Source organism: Haliotis asinina, chromosome 14 (assembly GCF_037392515.1).
Source record: "Haliotis asinina isolate JCU_RB_2024 chromosome 14, JCU_Hal_asi_v2, whole genome shotgun sequence".
Taxonomy (NCBI): domain Eukaryota; kingdom Metazoa; phylum Mollusca; class Gastropoda; order Lepetellida; family Haliotidae; genus Haliotis; species Haliotis asinina.
In genome coordinates, this window is record NC_090293.1 from 52,249,647 (window position 1) to 52,267,734 (window position 18,088).

The 18,088-nt window shown below is 41.2% G+C and overlaps 1 protein-coding gene across 1 annotated transcript in view; it reads left to right on the plus strand.

Moving 5' to 3' along the window:
* Positions 1 to 867: 867 nt before the first annotated feature.
* LOC137260880 (pneumococcal serine-rich repeat protein-like) overlaps positions 868 to 18,088 on the plus strand; it is a 51,855-nt gene continuing 34,634 nt past the window's right edge. Inside the window, exons 1-3 of the mRNA XM_067798427.1 lie at positions 868 to 6,054; positions 14,722 to 14,853; positions 17,186 to 17,380. Coding sequence (XP_067654528.1) covers positions 1,212 to 6,054; positions 14,722 to 14,853; positions 17,186 to 17,380 — 5,170 coding nt within the window. The 5' untranslated portion in view covers positions 868 to 1,211. The remainder of the gene's footprint in view (positions 6,055 to 14,721; positions 14,854 to 17,185; positions 17,381 to 18,088) is intronic.

Here is an 18,088-nt window from a genome sequence, read left to right on the forward strand (position 1 = left end):
AAAAAATATTGTTCCAAGATTTGGCGACTCTGTTAAGCACATATCACTTTGTTTGAACGAGAAAGGTGAATTCAAATGTTCGCGCGGATTCTTTCACCGCATAAGTACAAAGTGTACTTCCTTGTGTCGCCTACTGTACTATTGCTTAACTATTGACAAAAGCGACGCAAAAACTCATATTTTAAGAGCATTTACTCTGATCAGGATCATATTATTCAGAAGTAAACAGCCAGTGATCTATTACGTTTTTGCGCAATTCTGTTGAAATTCGCAATTTCGCAATTCATGTCACTTTTCTCACCAACGGTGCTCCTGATATCGATCACTAGATTGACTGCAGACCGCCGCCCTATGGCTGTTATGCCGCTGAGTGTGGCGTTAAACGACAAATAAAGTCGGGGTCTTCACGGATCAATCTGCTGTCCAAGAGCTGTTACGTAAGGCTGATAACGAGATTGAAATTGATTTATCTAGAACAGCGACATCAGCTGTCACACGCTGTTTTGCCTCTGCTGGGTGACACTCCGCAAGCCAGAACAGTACAAAAAACACTATAACTAGTTTCAAACGTCACGGGTCTCACATAATGGCCGCTGAGTAATATCGGATTAAATTTCCATGAAAAGCCCATACCTTATGAAGTGGAACGGCGTTACTGTGCATTCTGTACATAAGACTGCCAACAATTGATTTTGACGTGGTGATCACTCTGCCCGGAACACGTGACTTGAGGAAGCCAATGGGAGTACAGTCAGATCGTGAGAACAAACCCCGTCGTTAATCAAGTCCCCGTTTACCCGGTAGGTACTAATTAAACTGCCTTTCTCTTCTTCTTTCACGCATCCTAGACCAGGTAACTAAGGGACTGTTTTTATCCACACCTACGGGACTAGGGATTCGGGTTTATGCCACAACGCTTGGGCTCTTGTCAGAGGAAGGACGTGCTTCGATTCCGGTGAACAGATTTACTTTGTAATTGTTTGGTTTGTATTGTACATACGTAGCACTTTGTGTATCAAGACTTCCAAAACAAGGAACAGTATTTTGGATAATTTGTGTTTCATCCAAGAGAGAGTGCACGACAATGTGACCTTCTACCACCGTGAGTTTTTCCCATTTTCATAACACTTTGTAAATACATTTTCGCAAGGAGGCGAGAGACTTTGAACAAGTGACGCAGTCCAGTAAATCGGATTAAGAGTGGAAGAAAAATGGGTTTTCTTTGCTGTGGAAGCTATCTTGAAAAAATGCATATTGCATTTGCCGTTCTGTTTATCGTGCTCGTTAACCACGCTGTGCGTACTAAACAGTCATCATCAGTTTCTGGTATATCAATGACTATGAGTGACATGTCTACTGTGGCATCAGCCAGTGTCGGTATGTCAATGACGTATTCAACAGAATCGACATATAGTAGCGTTGACACGAGTAGCGTTTCAGGAATATATCCAAGTGAAACGTCAAGTTATGGCATGGAAGGTTCAAGCACCGCAAGCATGTGGGGATCAACGGAAACGATGTCAGGTTTGCCTCAGAACTCAATGCCCACAATGTCTCCTGGATATTCAGCACCCCCTGTTGACCCCACAATGATGTCTTGTATGTCATACCAAAGCTCAATGTCAAATGACCCCACAATGATGTCTTGTATGTCATACCAAGGCTCAATGTCAAATGACCCCACAATGATGTCATGTATGTCGTATCAAAGCTCAATGTCAAATGACCCCACAATGATGTCTTGTATGTCATACCAAAGCTCAATGTCAAATGACCCCACAATGATGTCTTGTATGTCATACCAAGGCTCAATGTCAAATGACCCCACAATGATGTCATGTATGTCATATCAAAGCTCAATGTCAAGTGATCCAACGATGATGTCTACTATGTCATATCAGAGTTCCATGTCACATAACCCTACAATGGCATCTTGTCTGTCATATCAGAGCTCCATGTCAAATGACCCCACAATGATGTCTTGCATGTCATATCAAAACTCTATGTCAAGTGATCCCACAATGATGTCTTGCATGTCATATCAAAGTTCTATGTCAAGTCATCAGACACTGATGTCAAGTATGTCATATCAGAACTCCATGTCCAGTGACCCCTCAATGATGTCAAGCATGCCATATCAGAACTCCATGTCAAGTGATCCCTCAATGATGTCAAGCATGTCATATCAGAACTCCATGTCAAGTGATCCCTCAATGATGTCTAGCATGCCTTATCAGAACTCCATGTCAAGTGACCCCTCAATGATGTCTAGCATGCCATACCAGAATTTCATGTCAAGTGACCCCTCAATGATGTCAAGCATGTCATATCAAAACTCCATGTCAAGTGATCCCTCAATGATGTCTAGCATGTCATATCAGAACTCCATGTCAAGTGATCCCTCAATGATGTCTAGCATGCCATATCAGAACTCCATGTCAAGTGATCCCTCAATGATGTCAAGCATGTCATATCAAAACTCCATGTCAAGTGATCCCTCAATGATGTCAAGCATGTCATATCAAAACTCCATGTCAAGTGATCCCTCAATGATGTCAAGCATGTCATATCAGAACTCCATGTCAAGTGACCCCTCAATGATGTCAAGTATGTCATATCAGAACTCCATGTCAAGTGACCCCTCAATGATGTCAAGCATGTCATATCAGAACTCCATGTCAAGTGACCCTTCAATGATGTCAAGCATGTCATATCAGAACTCCATGTCAAGTGATCCCTCAATGATGTCAAGCATGCCATATCAAAACTCCATGTCAAGTGATCCCTCAATGATGTCTAACATGCCATATCAGAACTCCATGTCAAGTGACCCCTCAATGATGTCAAGCATGTCATATCAGAACTCCATGTCAAGTGATCCCTCAATGATGTCAAGCATGTCATATCAGAACTCCATGTCAAGTGACCCCTCAATGATGTCTAGCATGCCATATCAGAACTCCATGTCAAGTGATCCCTCAATGATGTCTAGCATGCCATATCAGAACTCCATGTCAAGTGACCCTTCAATGATGTCAAGCATGTCATATCAAAACTCCATGTCAAGTGATCCCTCAATGATGTCTAACATGCCATATCAGAACTCCATGTCAAGTGACCCCTCAATGATGTCAAGCATGCCATATCAAAACTCCATGTCAAGTGACCCCTCAATGATGTCAAGCATGTCATATCAGAACTCCATGTCAAGTGATCCCTCAATGATGTCAAGTATGTCATACCAAAACTCCATGTCCAGTGACCCCTCAATGATGTCAAGCATGCCATATCAGAACTCCATGTCAAGTGATCCCTCAATGATGTCTAGCATGCCTTATCAGAACTCCATGTCAAGTGACCCCTCAATGATGTCTAGCATGCCATATCAGAACTCCATGTCAAGTGACCCCTCAATGATGTCTAGCATGTCATACCAAAACTCCATGTCAAGTGACCCCTCAATGATGTCAAGCATGCCATATCAGAACTCCATGTCAAGTGATCCCTCAATGATGTCTAACATGCCATATCAGAACTCCATGTCAAGTGATCCCTCAATGATGTCAAGCATGTCATATCAGAACTCCATGTCAAGTGACCCCTCAATGATGTCAAGCATGTCATATCAGAACTCCATGTCAAGTGACCCCTCAATGATGTCAAGCATGCCATATCAGAACTCCATGTCAAGTGATCCCTCAATGATGTCAAGCATGCCATATCAGAACTCCATGTCAAGTGACCCCTCAATGATGTCAAGCATGCCATATCACAATTCCATGTCAAGTGACCCTTCAATGATGTCAAGCATGCCTTATCAGAACTCCATGTCAAGTGACCCTTCAATGATGTCAAGCATGCCTTATCAGAACTCCATGTCAAGTGACCCCTCAATGATGTCAAGCATGCCATACCAAAACTCCATGTCAAGTGACCCCTCAATGATGTCTAGCATGCCTTATCAGAACTCCATGTCAAGTGACCCCTCAATGATGTCAAGCATGCCATATCAGAACTCCATGTCAAGTGATCCCTCAATGATGTCAAGCATGCCATATCAGAACTCCATGTCAAGTGACCCCTCAATGATGTCAAGCATGCCATATCACAATTCCATGTCAAGTGACCCTTCAATGATGTCAAGCATGCCTTATCAGAACTCCATGTCAAGTGATCCCTCAATGATGTCAAGCATGCCATATCAGAACTCCATGTCAAGTGATCCCTCAATGATGTCTAGCATGCCTTATCAGAACTCCATGTCAAGTGACCCCTCAATGATGTCTAGCATGCCATATCAGAACTCCATGTCAAGTGACCCCTCAATGATGTCAAGCATGCCATATCAGAACTCCATGTCAAGTGATCCCTCAATGATGTCAAGCATGCCATATCAGAACTCCATGTCAAGTGACCCTTCAATGATGTCAAGCATGTCATATCAGAACTCCATGTCAAGTGATCCCTCAATGATGTCTAGCATGCCATACCAGAACTCCATGTCAAGTGATCCCTCAATGATGTCTAGCATGCCATATCAGAGCTCCATGTCAAGTGATCCCTCAATGATGTCAAGCATGCCATATCAGAACTCCATGTCAAGTGACCCCTCAATGATGTCAAGCATGCCATATCAGAACTCCATGTCAAGTGACCCTTCAGTGATGTCAAGCATGCCATATCAGAACTCCATGTCAAGTGACCCCTCAATGATGTCAAGCATGCCATATCAGAACTCCATGTCAAGTGACCCCTCAATGATGTCAAGCATGCCATATCAGAACTCCATGTCAAGTGACCCCTCAATGATGTCTAGCATGTCATACCAAAACTCCATGTCAAGTGACCCCTCAATGATGTCAAGCATGCCATATCAGAACTCCATGTCAAGTGACCCCTCAATGATGTCTAGCATGCCATATCAGAACTCCATGTCAAGTGACCCCTCAATGATGTCAAGCATGCCATATCAGAACTCCATGTCAAGTGACCCTTCAGTGATGTCAAGCATGCCATATCAGAACTCCATGTCAAGTGACCCCTCAATGATGTCAAGCATGCCATATCAGAACTCCATGTCAAGTGACCCCTCAATGATGTCTAGCATGTCATACCAAAACTCCATGTCAAGTGACCCCTCAATGATGTCAAGTATGCCATACCAGAACTCCATGTCAAGTGATCCCTCAATGATGTCAAGTGTGTCATTGTCAAACGTGATGTCGTCATACTCTAGCATGATGATGTCATCATCGTCACCAGCTGCTAGTTCCTCATTAACACCTCCACCATCGTCGTCAACACCTGTAGATAGTTCATCGTCCACACCTCAGGTATCTTCGTCATCACAAGCTGCTGGTTCCTCGTCAACTCCAGTGTCATCATCGTCTACCATAGCACCAAGCTCGTCGGAAGCATCTGCTACATTAACTACATCAACAGAAATAATGCCATCAACAACAATGACAACACCGAGCTCCACACTTGCAGACACGTCAACCTCTGTAGCCATCACCCCATCTTCTGTGTCTTCTTCTGTGATGCCGTCCTCATCAGTTGTCATAGACTTCAGTGGTTTTTACGGATGCTTCCAACAAAGAGGCATAAACTTTTTAGCTAATTATGAAGTCTATAATAAAGTGTACTGTGCTGCGTCCACGATCACAGCAATTGGAGACAAACTAGCCAACTTGACCCTCCCTGATGGCAATGTGACAACCATAGACTTGACTCCTGCGTCATCATCTGTGCTTGCCACTGTCAGCCCCGTTCCCCTCAGCGCAAGCGGCCCTAACTGTTCAGCATATGACTTCACCGGACAGTCCAACGCGGAAATACTTTCTGGCCTCCAAAAGGATGTACAAACATCATTAACGTTCTTCACGTCTCAAGCCTCAGCTGAAGTTGACCAAGCAGCACAGTGTGGTGTAAACGTCCTCGGCTCCCAAGCATCGACGTACACCAGTATCATCGACACATACAAGACAAATGCCAAGGCCCAGAATGCCGAGTTCAAGGCATACTTCGAGGCGCTGTTAGCTGCACTTAAAGAAGGTGAGTGCTACTTTTATTCTAAACGTTTTATGAAAATACATGGTCAGATTTCGAATTTTACTCTTAGTTTCTATTAGAGGCTGATCGGCTGGTGATCTGATGGGTACAGGAATGGAGAGGGTGAGGGGTGACTGCTTTGTATGAGAGATATTGGAATGGGCCTTTCGGTTTGTCGACCCACTCCGCCGAGGATTTCGGAATGGTCAAAAGGCAATGTCTTGGATCAGACCTTAGAGTTATCTTCCAGAGGTTAACGTCTTTAATCAGACTGAGTCTTTTCTTTCTTGTGATACCAGCTGTTTCCATGACAACACAGTAATTTATCTCACAAACGAGACTAGTTATCGTTGTTTACAATTTTGAAAAGGCAGGATTTACAGGGTGAATAAAGGGCAGATTAAAGGAAAACAAAACCACAAACCATTCAGTTGGCGCCAATCCATGTAGCCCGCCCGGAAAATTGTTAAGGTCAGCGACTCAGAGAGGTGGGTTTCAGACCAACTGAGGACGACCTCGTCCCTCTCTGACAACCAGGAATTGACAATCTTCAATTCTCATATTTGACTGGGTGATGCTTAACAAAACATTTCACGTTGCAAAATCGTATATAGGCGAAATTGTTTATGTACAGTTATTTACTTCAGCATATACATACAGCAGTTGCCTGTAAGTATCAATTTGCAACAATAAAGTTCAGATAATGAACTTACATTATTAGACAGACTGCAAGTTATTCATTATTAATCTCTTCTCGTCATCCAAATTTATCGTAAAAGCCTTGCACTTGTGCATCTGTATTCATTCATGTGATGGCGGTTTTAAGGGTGCGTATAACTTTATGGATAACAACTACCTATTTATCACATAGAGCTAAGTTTCAGGGTACATATGAAAGCCGTTATCAAGCTAAAAGTTTTCACAATGTACGCTTCATTATTGACTCGCCAACTTGAGCAATGTTCATGAAATGAACCACTTCTCTACAAGTATTAATTAGTCATGGCTGCACTTGACTATACCTCTGCTTGTGTGTGTGTGTGTGTGTGTGTGTGTGTGTGTGTGTGGACGTAATGACGTCATCAGTTGTCATAGCATCGTAATCAAATGACATCGTGACTTTATGCTCAGGATACTAGTTATTACCGTAAAACGTTTGCATCATCGTGTCTCTTGGCATCAAACATAATAACTCTCCTCGCTAAAATATATAACCACGAATAAAAACACGTTTAGTGTATAAATATTTGTGATAAAACACTCAGTAATTTTCTTTGCATCCAGGTTTTAATCTGTTTTAACCACGTAGTTGTTATTCAGGAGATTACCACAATAATTATTTAAGAAAGATATCTGTATGATAACCTCTACCTGTAACATGGACAGTCCAGGAACACCAAAGGATGAACAAACAAAACGTTGTACCTTGTGGCCATGAAACGCTATGAAACCGATTCCCTCCTCACTAACGAACGGTCCCACGTACTTGCATTACAACACATAGTGTTAGTTCAGTCAATCTGTTATTGATAGATATGAGGTGTTATTGGATGCTACAGGTAAATGTCAGTGTAATTATATTTACCTGTGTCATTGTAATGAAGAAACATGGTGCTACACGGTCAAATTAATCGTGATCTAAAACCATGTATTAGTATATCACATGTTTGTGTGGCATTCGTTCCAGTATTTAGATATGACATACCGAGATATCATCAAACATATTATGATACAGTTATAAAGATACTTAGGATTAGCTTTAGACGGTTACAGATGTAAAATGATGACATATTTCTCCTATTTCTGGAGTGTGGTTGGTATGTAACCTGTTTCCGGAGAATCGCGATCAAGTAATATATTATAATATATAATATATATTTAAACGTGTATGAATGTCTCTGAAACTAGTTATTCATAATATTTCATACATTTCGTTTCCATAAGTATTATTGTGTACATATCCTAATCAATAACCGGTTACGCCCTATGTATGTATTTACTGGACACCGAATAAGGTCTTGTATTACGCGCACGCTAAGGCCTTTCTTTCAAATGGCAGTGTGATTTATATAACATAGACCTGAATAATACCTTAACCGTTCGATTGAGAAAACACCATTGTTTCATAGTTGAAAATACTTTGAACTAACCATGGTTCGACTCAACCGCGGGCTGTGGGGTAGCCCGGTGTTTAAAGCATTCGCTTGCCACGCCGAAGTCCCCGAGTTCAATTACCCACATGGGTACAAACCCATTCATTTCTGGTGTCCCCGTCAGTGATACTGCAGGAATATTGCTAAAATCACCGTTAAACTAAAAATCGTGACATTATAATTGCATTGGGATAAAACCAATGTAGGTCTATTTTACTAAATGACATGCTTTGGTCTTGCATGCCATGTACATAACCTAAGACGCACTCAGGATGTCTGCAATGCTACCTTTATTGGGACATTATTGCTTCATCTGGTGACATTTATTTCATCATATGACATCGATGTTTCTTCTTGTGACATTTATTTCATCATATGACATCGATGTTTCTTCTTGTGACATCGATGTTTCTTCTTGTGACATCGATGTTTCTTCTTGTGACATCGATGTTTCATTGATGTTTCTTCTTGTGACATCGATGTTTCTTCTTGTGACATCGATGTTTCTTCTTGTGACAATTATGTTTTTACTTGTGACATTGATGTGTCTTCTTGTGACAATTATGTTTCTTCTTATGAGAATTATGTTTCTTCTTGTGACAATTATGTTTTTACTTGTGACATTGATGTGTCTTCTTGTGACAATTATGTTTCTTCTTATGAGAATTATGTTTCTTCTTGTGACATTGGTGCTTCATCATGTTACATATATCACGTTACAGATGATATGTGTATATATACATATATACATGTGTGTGTGTATGTGTATGTATGCGTGCGAGTGTGTATGTGTGTGTGCGTGCGCGCGCGCGCGTGTGTGTGTGTATGTGTGTGTGTGTGTATATATATATATATATATATCTGTATGTATCATAAGATCAACTAGAAAAACGAATAGGAAACGCGGTCGCTATTCACTATGCGTCGTTCACATTCAGTTTATGCATAATACAAGTTATTTATTTAGAGGCCTTGCCCTAGGTTATGTGGCAATTGCCATAGTAACAGCCTTGGCTCACGTCAATGACAAACACATGCTATCATGGGTCTGTCTCATCGATCGTTTGATAAAGACACGCAGGTGAAATGTTTCATATAACATGTCCCTAATGACATGCCGGGGTCATTATTGTTCAGTCAGTGTCGACATAAAAGTATCATCTTACTGTATGATTATTAATATACACACAGTCTCTACCTACCTGGGAACGCATAATTAAACTGCACACAACTTGGACAATAAGGTGCACGTGTACTGGTCAGTTACACAAGCACAACAAAACTATTTCCATATCCCAAAGAAATCGTTGTTTGCAGTGTGCGATTCTAACTACACTGTAAGAATGAATGAATAAGTAAATGTATTTGAATCAATGAATGACACCAGGTGGTTTCCATCATATGTGTCGCATCCGTCATAAAAACACATTCAAGGGTAAGTCAATTATTCCCCCAAAACAAACACAGACACATACAAATACATAACAATCATTAAAATCAGTAGGATTTCTCAAACGAGCCGACTGATAATGGTTTTATGTGAGAGTGTAGCAGGACATGTAACAAATAAAATTCCGAAATTGCAATTACACACCTACTTACTGCCAAGCTGATTGCTGACAGACAACCCATATAAACTTGAACAAACTGAATATTAACAATTTTAATGTCAGAACGATAAGCTTTTAGAAACAGTAAAGTATCAGACAGTCAATCGTTAGCTTGATAGTGTGATTCATAATTCAAGACAGGATTCGTTGCTAATTACAGACATGGGGTGGCGTCCAGTGCGTTTCCAGGGCAACGTTGATTGTTGTAGGCGGTCATGTTTGTGACGAGGGTTGCTTACAGTCTGTTTATAAATGAGATTTAATGCTTTGTGGCGATTGTACGATTGATCTTTTGTCATGACCCACCTGTTAGTGATTCACTGTCAGATTCACAATAACGTGATCATATCCCAGTGTATTAATATAGCACCCTATTAACGTGGTCAGTGCCCCTTATTTAGGAAAGTTAATATAAGTACGGTCATTTATCCTGCTCCTGACAACAGTCGTAAATACCATGCAAAACATAGCCAGTTATTGCGCACTTAAAAAAAACAAGAATTTGTGGTACACGTGAAAACACGGACATGCAGTATTTTTCGTAATGTTCAAGTAATTTTGAAACCTAAACTGACGATCAAAAGAAAGTTGTCACCTTGAAATTGCGAATAGTCCCAAAACGGATGTTAGTGACTTATGTAAACACTGCTTGCGAACACAATCAACCCATTTGCAAACGCCCCAGCACATGCACCCGTCAAAGCACGTGCTGAGACCCAAATACGTTTTTCTTTTTTCCATGGAATCTCCATGCAGATACCACTATATATTTCAGACCAAATGGTCACACACTATCACATCAACCAAAACAACGTCAAAGCAACGCCACGTTTAAGTGCAGCAAAGAGGGAGAGAGCCATTAGCATGGCCATGGCGGTGACGACAAAGACATGTATTGCAGGAACCATGCTCACGTCAGACCATCACTAAGTTCTTCCAGCGGGTAAAACCAGACTGGCAGAACCCGTGACAGACTTTGGAGTGGCAGACCACGCGTCACAACACTCGGAGAAGATAGGTATGTACGCCTATTACATCTGCGCAATCGGGTCCTGACTGTGACGGAATCTGCAGCAATGGCATTGGGTCACCGGGTAAGTCGACACACAGTGAGGAGACTTCTTCGTCATGTGGGTATCAGGGCCTACCGACCCTCCCGCGAGATGGCGCTGACCGCCCAACATCGCCTCGTCAGACTACAGTGGACCCGATGTGAACGACGTTGGCAGCGGCGAGAATGGCAACGTGTTCTCTTCACTGATGAGAGCAGATCTAATATGTTCCATGCAGACGGAAGAGTCCGGGTGTACCGCCGTAGAAATTGAAGACTGGTTCCAAATTGTGCGGAAAACGTCCATCCTCAAAGAGGCGGTGGTCTCACGGCGTGGGATGGGATTTGTGATGACCACAAGAAGCAATTGGTTGTTTTCTATGGCAACCTGAATGCACAGCGGTCTATTGATGAAGCCCTGAGACCGGTAGCAGTGCCATTCCTGCAGCAACAACCAACAGGGACCCTTCTGCAACAAGACAATGCACGTTCCCACACAGCAAGGATCACACTTTCTCAACAACGTCAATGTAGCCGCCTTGCCATGGCCTTCAAGTTCCCCCGACATGTCTCCCAGAGAACACCTATAGGATCTTCTTGGTAGAGAGTTGAGGAGGCGTCCCAACCAGCCAACTTATCTTCAGGACTTGGAGAATGCTTTAAACGGTACGTGGCAACGCATACCGGCTTACGTCATCCGACGGTTGACGTCATCCATGAGAAGGCGTTGTGAAGCGTGCATTCTTGCCAGAGGAGGACACACGAGGTATGATGCCGTCTCTCAAGTCCCCAGTCACAAGGTTCACCGTTATTGGCCACAGTTGCTATTCCAGGTTGTGTGCAAAATCGACATTATCTACCCCAAGTGTTTTACAGCAACTGTCACTAATGGTTTTATAAGTCCATCGCCTCGATATTGTGCAACACATTACTGACATAATTATAAATGTTTGTTTACGCCAACATTACTTGGGTGTTCGTTTGTATTTTATAAAGCGCCAAAGCATGTGACAACTTTCTTTTGATCGTCGGTTTAGTATCACCTTTGAATATTTGGATATGTTGAATCACGCTTACAAAATTTCGTTGTTCATGCCATGTTTTGTTACCAGGAACAGGTTGATATGTAAGAATACATAAAGAAGATATGAAAGACTATGTAAAATGTGTGATCTTTGTGTATGTCCAGCCTACCCCACTTTGAGAAATAAGTACATTAAGAAATATGATTCAGTACAGCATAATACGTATCTATACATTTATGTCTCAATGAACCTATTCTAGCAAGGAACATCTAGAAAACTTGTCAGTGTCTCTGTATCATGTACTTTTACACAGAAGAAAAACATACTACCTACTGCCTGATAATAATGTTGTCGGTGTACATACACTACAGGTCTGTGACTTCTTAGTAAAGATTGACTGGAACTCATATTTGTCAACTTTAGAATCTTCTGTATGTCGCCAATGAAAAGGTCTCGTTATAGAGCCCTTTAACATCGGAACCTTGTGAAACCTTTAAAACAAAAGATTATGTGGGTCTCAGTTTTGTTTGCAATATGGTCCACAAAGTAGTGCAAGGCGCCTTCCGTAGTTCGCTATTATTTGTCGGAAAGCGATGCACACTTTTACCAGCTCGTTAATACGTTGCAACCGAACATTCAGTGTGAAAATATCTACATACTGTTCTGGGTCAGAGTCAAATGTTGAGACTAAAACGTTAAAACGTTAACCGGGAATCAGTCCGTAAGAGATTTGGTCGGTTTGTTGTTTTACGCCGCACACAGCAGTATTCCAGCTATATGGCGGCGGTTTGTAAATAATCTAGTCTGGACCAGACAATCTAGTGATCAACAGCCTAAGCATCAATTGACGCAGAGAGGATACTATGACACATGACTGTCCAACCGATCCGGATGGTCGCCTCTTACAAGCATCGGTTGTTGAAGGCCAATTCTAACCCCTAAAAGAACAAGGTCTGAAACCGACAGAGAAAAGAAACTTATTTAATGGCTGTATTCTGAATTAAACTATGGTCTGGGACTCCAAAGACATTTCAGTTTTTAGGAATGTACGAGGATAAATACATTTGCGATCGTTTAGGTATTGCCCCTAAGAAACCATAGCTTGACCCAGTTCAAGGGAGTCAGCTGGGTGCACTACCCTGATTGTCTGATTGTTCTAAACCCTGAATAGTCCAAGCCAATACAAGGCCAGTCAGGAGAAGACTTGTACACACGTCATTATTCACTGGTCACCCAAGCGAGTTACAGTTCGAGACAATCGACCTGTGACAGTATATAACGCCCATCTTATGTGTTAGCCATTGTCACATCTAACACAGCTCTATAAATACGTACAGTAACGTAGTAAACAAGACGGTTGAGCACAAACACTGGTCACTAAGGGAAGACAAGGTATGTAACTATCATCGCTAGAAAGTACATAGTCTCGATTATCTGCAGATTTCACAAAACGCAAAATTGAAATGACGCTTCATCCCTGTCCAAAGCCACTTTAAATGTATACAATCAATATAATTACAAAAAAAGCAAACTTTACGTCGCTCGCGAAAGTCTTGGCATTCATTCATTCATTCATTCAATCATTCATTCATTCATTCAAAACCCATCCACTAATTTATTCTAATATCCTAAAGTTCTAGGTAATCCATACCTCTTAGTTATTTTCTGAACAGCGCAAGCATACCAGTCCACAAACCAACGTGTTTATCAATACCATGGCGTTGCACTCAGTCCTCTGAACCATCAGCCTTTCATATGAAAACGGATAAGCGGAAATTAACCAATCCCTTTCAAAGACCAAAGGAATGTTTCTACGATCACGGCACAGCGGGGCGTCCAGATTGAATTCACCTGTTATTAGCATTGACTAATCAGGTACAATAACGTGTTGTGCTTCTTTAATGATTCCCTTTAAGGTTATGGTGTTTTGCTTGGTGTGTTGATTGTAGGTTTATGAGATGAATGATGGATACAGTTATCCGAACTAGTAACGCTTCAATAATCAAAGACCCGTGAAGGTCCGAGGTAAAATAGGCATTCAGGAACCCATGTTAGCCATACAAGGCGACTATGCTTGTAAGAGGCGACTAACGGGATCGGTCGGTCAGGCTCGCTGACTTGGTTGACACGTTTGCGCAGACCGCCACCATATAACTGGAATATTGCTGAGTGCGGCGTAAAACTAAATTCACTCACTCAGTCACTCACTTAATAGTCAAATATTGTCTTGTGCAAACCCTTCTTTTGAATTATACCATGAGGTCCCAGATTTGCTTACATTTAAATGACTTTCCCTTGCATGTGTTTTCGACGGGTTCCTTTTTACGAAATACTTAGCATAAACCATATTCGAAAGTGACTTTAAAGTAACAACTTTTAGAAGAGATTTGAAAAGATTGGTTTTCAGCTCACGAGCAATGGACAACACGTACATAAACCACAGAGAGAGAAACCTTGTTAATTCGCAAACCTATTCTTACCATAACTGTGGTTACCGTGCTAAAACGAACTTACTTGTACACTGAATCTTCAATCCAGACACGCTGCAGTAATCCAGAATAACATTTCACTTTATCATCTTAACACAGAAAAAAACAAGTGTGATGTCATACTCTCATATATTAAATACTGATGTCTTTATCATGCTTGTCATGCAATGGTCAGCGTTAGTTCAAGACGTTCATTCTTTCCAATTTAATGTCTTTGGTTTTAATTCGAAAACTCTATGTGTTTAAAAGAACACAAGTTCACTTACAGGCTGCTATTGTTCTCTTGTTATTTGCGTTATTTGAATATTTTTCTTATATTTCACTATCAATCTATTATTCCAGTGACTGGTTGCTCGGGAACACTGGATTGCGCCGGTCAATGTAACGGTGCTGCCCTGTTTCACCCCAAATGCAAAATCTGCTACGGTGGAACCGCCAATGTCAGCGCCATCAGCGACTTCCTCGACTGCAATGGTAAGATACAGTTTGTAGTTGCATCTCACGGCGTCATGTAGAAAAGGAGATTACAAAAGAATTTTAAGGTGGACAACAAGACTAGGTGGACATTTCCCTCGTGACGTTTTCATTGCCATGTAAAACAATCTATCATATTGACCTTACAATCTAATATAGATATTGGAAAATTAACAAGACTTTCCCTAAAACTCCTTATTTTTTTAGTCGAGTCCAGATTTTGTAAGCCTTACAAGTTCATGTACTTTTTTAAAATGCCTCTGGACAATGATTAAGAAAAATATCATTTCCATAATGTTATTAGTTATAATCAGAGGCGAACCAAGCAATCAGTGCCCAGTCTCACAATCAGCATCCCAATGTACTTTTAGACTATACGGGTCAGTATATCATAAAAGAATAGTAACGAGACTATACCCCAGGGAATTAATTATGGTCAGTGAACCAAACGTTCCTTTGTAGTTTAAATATTTGTTGCCACTAAAGTATGCAAGCTTGGCTTCACCACGGACACACCACAGCTAATCAACACTATGGTGGTCCAGCAATATCGGTTCTTCACATGCCTTCACCACGGACACACCACAATAATCCACAGTTGTCCACTTTTACATATTGTAATAGTAATTTTACCAAGTATTCCAACACTTGTTCCTGGAGATAAGGATGTCATTATATTTGTTTCCCAAACCCCGTCCGCTCTGAATTCACATTTTAAAAATGATTATTAAAAACGCTGTTTTATCTCAAATGTCCCTCGCCGAATGTATGCTCTGATGTGTTAATAACACGCATAACATGCAGGCTTGATTTTCTAAATCTCTTTTTACGCAACAATTTTCACGATCAAGCGAATAGATCTACACATTTTACCAAGTGGTCAACTTTACGTTTCTTAAATTATTATTTACACATGTTTCGCCCTCCCGAACAGTAGTTTGTTTAAGTTTGAGATAAAATACAAAAATATGAATGGACAAACAATGACAATGGTAACGATTACAGTGAAAGACCATCTTCTATGGTTGGCCGGGTCTTCTCATCAAGGTGTAATGAAACAGGCCTTATCACATCATCTCTCTATGATTAATACATGGCAATGGCTGGGATGCCATCAGTGCCAGGGAGATGTATCCTCAGATATTCCCTGATGGAATAATAGAACCCCTCAAATGTGACACTTAAACTGGAATATCAGGTGCGTTGTTGTTGTGATGGTGCTTAGACAGCGAACCATGGTAACGCAGACAGCGAGATGGGAATTGGTGAATTATTAAGTGTTTGTTAAGTATTTGAAGTGGTCTGATAGCATTACGTTAAAGGATGAGGGTGCGTGATCCTAAAATGTTCTCGTCACTGTCCTGCATGTTCCTGAAAATAATGATGAGATTGGTTTAATCCTTTCTAGTACTTTCGTTACGTCACATTTTATCTTTCCCTCATGTATAATACTGTAATTTCTTTGGTCAGTGAAGCTGTCACCCCAAGTTTCCATGTCACGACTCCCCGGAGGGGAAAATAGATTACCCATTACCACGATAACCGCCTAACGCTCCGCCGTATCGTTAACAATCATAATATGACGTATGCATGTTCGATCAGTGTTGAGTTCACTGTGAAGACATTTATTTCGCCGATGTTCGCTGATTTATTCAAACTATTTTAAATATTGAATCGTTTGCACACTTAGCTTAAACATAATTTATAAGTTAACATTTTTATAGAAAGTTTTAAGCTAGTCAGAATATGTTTCACTTATTTTAAAATCTCTCCACTGAATTTAAAATTGGGTTATATTTTACTCTCAAAAATTTATATTCAGAGACTAACCGTTTTATCTATTACCAGCGGAACGCTAAATATACCAGGATGCTACCCTTGTTTGACATGCGAGATGCCAAGTTCCCTAGATGGATGGCAAGAAGTGTTTCTTAACAAGCAAAGACAACTCAGTAAAATATTTGATAATTAACTATTGGGGGCCCATTGTAATCTACATAGTATCAGTGGTAGCAGCTTTACCCGTCCTGAACACTGATAACAATGTGATCCTTAATAGAGAAAGTAGTTGTAGTAGTTGTAGTAGTGGTGGTGGTGGTGGTGGTGGTCGTCGTCGCCGTCGTAGTAGTAGCAGCAGTAGTAGTAGTAGTAGCAGCCGCAGCAGCAGCAGCAGCAGTAGTAGTATAAGCAGCAACTACAGAAGCATCACCAAATATGGCTCAGTGACAGTAGAAGTAATGGTGGTGGTATTGCGTGCAGATGTGGACGGTATAGTGTTTTCCAGACGTTACAGCACAGCACTGCATTGTATCATGTGATTTTCCCTTTGCAGACGAATGTAACGGGACCGCTACCACTAACGACTGCGGCGAATGTTATGGCGGTTCCACAGGTCGCAACGTCACCTACGGTGTGGACAGCTGCAATGGGCAGTGTACGGGTAGGCCTGGCTACGTCTCCAGTACCGACTGCAACAATGAGTGTAACGGGACAGCCTTCGTAGATAGTTGCTCAGGACAATGTGTTGGTGAGTAGATGTTTTAATGAATGAATGAATGAATGAATGAATGAATGAATGAATGAATGAATGATCGTGCAGGTGACCCATGTCCCCTTTACATGCACCCCAGACGAGCCCTGTCGAGTGCCTGCATTACCCACAGTGTCAGTAGGGCTATGGTCCTGGCCCCAAGCCTGGGTACTGTTTCAGTGTTGACAAGCAGAGTCCAACCTTCAAGCACCACAAAAAACTAAGACAATGCGGTAGTGAAGCAAATATAAAGATTTCTGCATGCTCCGTGCATAATTGCCATGTTTTTCCTGAATGTTCCCTGTCAAGGTAGGTTTGAAAGAGACAACGAATTCAATGACTTCTCAAATGAAGTTGTTCTATCTACCATATATATACATACATATATTGTGTCTATATTTTAACGTCACGGCAGACATATCGTAACTACCTATTTTTCACACAGATTACACAGGAGCCGTGTCACGTGAAGCTTGGCTTTAAATCATTATATATTGACCTCGGGTGTACATTATCCGTGTTTCTCTTATCTGTGTTAAATATCACATCAATCAAAACAGAGCTGTAATTGTTAATATCAAGGGCGAAATTTGACCGTACCTAAACAGCAAACAACTTCTCGAACTGGTCAATCAATCATATATAAATTGCAGTTCGTTGATAGCCTTGATAAAAATGTCGATATACGTTTTTTCAAATCCTGGT